Below are 3,939 nucleotides of genomic sequence, written 5' to 3'. Positions count from 1 at the left end.
CCCCCCCCCGGACCCCCTAGCTCAGCACTGACAGCCGAGGACAGCGCCCCACCCCCACATCACCCAGCACTGACAGCCGGGGAGACCCCCCCCCCCCCGGGTCACAGCCCCCCAGGGCGGCGGTCTCACCCGGAAGGCTGGGTCGGGGATGCGTTTGTAGAAGTCGTCCACAGGCGAAGAGATGTCGACGGGAATTGCCCATTGCTCCTTGGGGGGCTGGGGGGGCACGGCCTGGACGGGCGGCGGGGACCCGGGGGTCACCTCCTGGGGGGGCAGAGGGGCTGGTTAGAGGGCTCAGCATCCAGGGCAATCCCTGCCCCCTCCCTCCCAGCCCCCCACGCCAACCCCCACTTCTCCCCTTCTCACCACCCCCTAGTGCCCCCCAGAGCATCCCATCCCTCGATAGCCCCCCACCCCAAACACCAACCCCCGATTCCCTCCACCCAACCCCAGCCACCCCAAAAACTCCATCCCCCCAGATCCCCTTGGTCCAACGCCCCCAGAAACGCACCCCCCCCACACCTTCAGCACCAGCTCCTCTAGGCTGTCTGCCCTCTGCATGGCGGGGGTGGGGGCTGGGGGCGTCTCTCCCTCCTTCCCCCCTGGCCCCTTGGCCTTCGTCTTCCTCTTCTCCTCCTCCTCCTCGTCACTGGAGCCGCCCAGCTCGAAGGAGTCCAGCGCCCCCAGCAGGCCGGACAGGGGCAGCAGCCCCGGGGAAGCCTGGAGCGTCGCCGCTGGGGGGACAAATACAGGGGTGAAGAGCTGGGGGGGCTTCGAGGGGACCAACCCACCGTGGGGGACACACACATGTGGTCCTTGGGCTGGGCTCCCCAGCTCAGGAGGAGGATCTCAGAGCGGACCCCCCAAAATAAGCACCCGCCCAGCTACAGCCCAGCAGCCAAAGTTTTGGGCCCTAAGCCCCCCCCAACCCCGGGTCCCCACCCATCTTCGCCCCAAGACGCCAGCATCTGCCCGGCTGCCGCGCTGGGCTCACGCGCTCCCCCTCGGCCAGGAGCCGGGAGGAAAGGACAAGAGCCAGCCTGGGCAGGGGGCTGCCCAGCCGGTCCCCCCCCCCCCACCCGCTCCCTCTCCCCAGGGCTCCCCAGTCGGAGGGTCGGTACCTTGCGGCTTGAACTCCACCCCCTTCTTCCAGCCCGGCGGCACCGTCAGCAAGTCTGGGCAGCGGGGAAGGAAAAGGAGGCAGAATTTCACCAGGGACTGGCTGGCTGGCTGAGGGGGGCAGGGAATGGGGCATGGGGCCTGTCCCCTCTAGGGGGCGCCGGCTCCCACCCGGCCCCAGGGCAGGTACTGGCTGGCTCGGGGGGCGGGGAATGGGGCAGGGGCCTGTCCCCTCTAGGGGGCGCCGGCTCCCACCCGGCCCCAGGGCAGGGACTGGTTGGCTCGGGGGGTGGGGAATGGGGCAGGGGCCTGTCCCCTCTAGGGGGCGCCGGTTTCCATCCGGCCCCAGCGCAGAGACTGGCTGGCTCAGGGGGGTTGGGAATGGGGCACGGGGACTGGCTGGCAGGAGGGGGTGGGGGGATACAGGACGCCGGGGTCCCATGTACCTCTCTCGAAGTCGATGTCCTCCTCCAGGTGATCTTTGGCACTGATCTGCTCCATGCTGGGCTCGTCCATCCCGCCTAGGGAGCCAGAGAGAGGCTCAGTCCCAGAAGCCCCCGCAGCCGGTGGGGGAGCTCGGGGGGCGAGGGAGAGGGGGTCACGTACCTGGCCAGAAGGGGTAGTTGGTGCTGCTGCCCCGCAGGGCCTGGGCAGGGGGCCCCGGCGCCCGCTGGAAGGAGAGCGAGTTCTTGGCCGACAGCCCCATGTTGTCCAATGGCGCCTGGGGCGGAGAGCGGGAGGGGGTCAGAGCGGGCCGTGCCCATGGGGGGGCCGCGCGGCTCCCAGACCCTGGCGGAGGGGCACCCCGGTGTCCAGGACAAGGCTCACCCTGAGGGGTCACCCCTGATCCCACCCCACTGAGAGCGAGGGGATAGGACCCCGGTGTCCGGGTAGGCACCATTGCCCCAATCCCGGGCAGCACAGGGACGGGACCCCGGCGTCCGGGACACACCTCTTGGGTGCTACATAGTTCCCAGCCCTCGGGGAGGGAAGGGACGGGACCCTGGCGTCCGGGACTGCACCCCTCGGGAAGGGAAGTGATGGGACCCCAGCGTCCGGGCCGGCACACTCACCTCTCTGAAGGCCAGGATCTGCCCTGTGGTGGGGTCCCGCTCCGTCTGCAGCGTGGAGTGCACAGGGGTGGGGTCAGTCTCCAACAGCGACCAGATGTCCTTCTCCCGCGGCCAGACCCTGGGGGCAGCAGAGGGGCGGAGTCAGCGCCAGTCCCCGCCCCCTCCAACACGCTCCCCCCCCCCACATCCGAGGGATGGGTCCCGGCTGGGGACAGGTGTCCCGGTGACCCCACCTGCCCGGGCCACTCACCTGGGGGCCCTGTCGAAGCGGTGGAGGGGCAGCCATTCGGGGCTGGCCAGGAAGCGCCGCTCCAGCTCCGAGGCCAGGTCCATGGCGTAGGGGGGCAGGCCGTGGGGCAGCTGGAAGCAGAGAGAAGGGAGATTTCACACGCCGGCCGGGCAGGGCACGGGATGGGGGGCAGCAGGGGGCGCTGGCCCCACGCCGGCGTTGGGGGGCTCACCGTGGAGAGGGGGAACGTGTCCCCGTCGGGCCCCTCCGGGCGGGTGATGAGTTCGAAGCGTCCGGCGCAGCCCACTTGCAGCATGGAGAGGGGCAGCTCCATGGGCCCCCGGGGGGGCAGCTCTGGGGGGGGGACACATGGGGGGGGTCAGACTCCACAATCGGCCTCTGGATACCCACCCCCCGCTGCCCTCCACACCCCTGCCCCCCAAGTACCCCCCTCCCCCGGACACCCCACCCCCCGGTTCCCCCCTCCCCCACCCACTGCTCCCCCCACCCCCTGCCGCAGCCACAGCCCCCCAGCGCCCCCTCCCCCTTCCGCCACCCCCCCCAGCACCGCCACCAGCCCAGTTCCCCCTCCTCCGGCATCTCCTCCCCCCACCCCCTGCATCCCCCCACCCCTTCCATCCCTGCTCCCCCCACCCCCCGCATCCCCTCCCCCTCCCTGCTCCCCCCACATCCCCTCACTCATTCTCTCCATGTCCCCTGCGGGCCGCCCCCTGCCCCGGAAGTGCTTCCCCCTCCGCCAGCTCATCTCCCTGCGGGGCGGAAGCCGGGCGGCCGGCGGGCAACACTGCGGGGCGGAAGTGACTCGACCAAGCCGGAAAGAGGCGGGACGGCGCGGGGACGTGTCTCCCCGTATGCAAATGAGACGCCCCGGCCCGCCCCCTCCGTGAACGCTCCGCCCTCGCGCCGGCGCACTGCGCCAATGAGCGCGCGCCTCTCCGCCAATAGGCCGCGGAGCGGGGGGCGGGGCAGCGCGGAGCAGCCACCGACGGGCAGCGGCGAGGGTCAGTGCGGGACCCCCAATCTCCAGCCCCCCCCCCCCAGCTGTAGGAGCCCCGGGGGGTGGGCGTCTGCCCTGGTGCATCATGGGAGCGGTTGGCGGGGGTGATGGGGCGCTCGGGGGGTTGGCACCTGCCCCGGTGCATCATGGGAGCGGTAGCGGGGTGTCCTGGTGCATCATGGGAGCGGTTGGCTGGGGTACCTGGGTGCGGTGGGGTTAGCGTCTGCCCCGGTGCATCATGGGAGCGATAGCAGGGGTGATGGGGCGCGGGGGGAGTTGGCGTCGGCCCCAGTGCATCATGGGAGCGGTAGCAGGGGTGACGGGGCGCGGGGGGAGTTGGCGTCGGCCCCAGTGCATCATGGGAGCAGTTGGCCGGGGCACCCGGGTGCGGTGGGATTGGTGTCTGCCCCAGTGCATCATGGGAGCGGTAGGAGGGGTGATGGAGCGCGGGGCGAGTTGGCGTCGGCCCCAGTGCATCATGGGAGCGGTAGCAGGGGTGA

General features: G+C 71.5%; 2 protein-coding genes across 3 annotated transcripts in view; one reads left to right on the top strand and one right to left on the bottom strand.

The window, feature by feature from the left end:
• The window catches only part of SKIV2L (Ski2 like RNA helicase), a gene marked incomplete at its 3' end in the record, with an annotated part of 10,316 nt that extends 7,112 nt beyond the window's left edge, over nucleotides 1-3,204 (bottom strand). The window contains exons 1-9 of the mRNA XM_026646312.1: nucleotides 3,121-3,204; nucleotides 2,654-2,775; nucleotides 2,443-2,552; nucleotides 2,193-2,310; nucleotides 1,726-1,840; nucleotides 1,566-1,640; nucleotides 1,122-1,175; nucleotides 523-734; nucleotides 130-264 (exon numbers count right to left, since the gene is read on the bottom strand). Of these exons, the coding sequence (XP_026502097.1) occupies nucleotides 130-264; nucleotides 523-734; nucleotides 1,122-1,175; nucleotides 1,566-1,640; nucleotides 1,726-1,840; nucleotides 2,193-2,310; nucleotides 2,443-2,552; nucleotides 2,654-2,775; nucleotides 3,121-3,187 (1,008 nt within the window). The remainder of the gene's footprint in view (nucleotides 1-129; nucleotides 265-522; nucleotides 735-1,121; nucleotides 1,176-1,565; nucleotides 1,641-1,725; nucleotides 1,841-2,192; nucleotides 2,311-2,442; nucleotides 2,553-2,653; nucleotides 2,776-3,120) is intronic.
• A 153-nt stretch (nucleotides 3,205-3,357) lies between these two features.
• Nucleotides 3,358-3,939, top strand: part of NELFE (negative elongation factor complex member E) — a 6,245-nt gene continuing 5,663 nt past the window's right edge. For both annotated transcript variants that reach the window (XM_026646311.2, XM_026646309.2), the window contains exon 1: nucleotides 3,358-3,443. The gene's annotated coding sequence lies outside the window, so the exon portion shown is untranslated. The remainder of the gene's footprint in view (nucleotides 3,444-3,939) is intronic.

Source organism: Terrapene carolina, unplaced genomic scaffold, assembly GCF_002925995.2.
Source record: "Terrapene carolina triunguis isolate 2854851 unplaced genomic scaffold, T_m_triunguis-2.0 Scaffold34864, whole genome shotgun sequence".
In the NCBI taxonomy this organism is placed as follows: Eukaryota; Metazoa; Chordata; order Testudines; family Emydidae; genus Terrapene; species Terrapene triunguis.
This window is presented reverse-complemented; position numbering and strand designations above follow the sequence as displayed.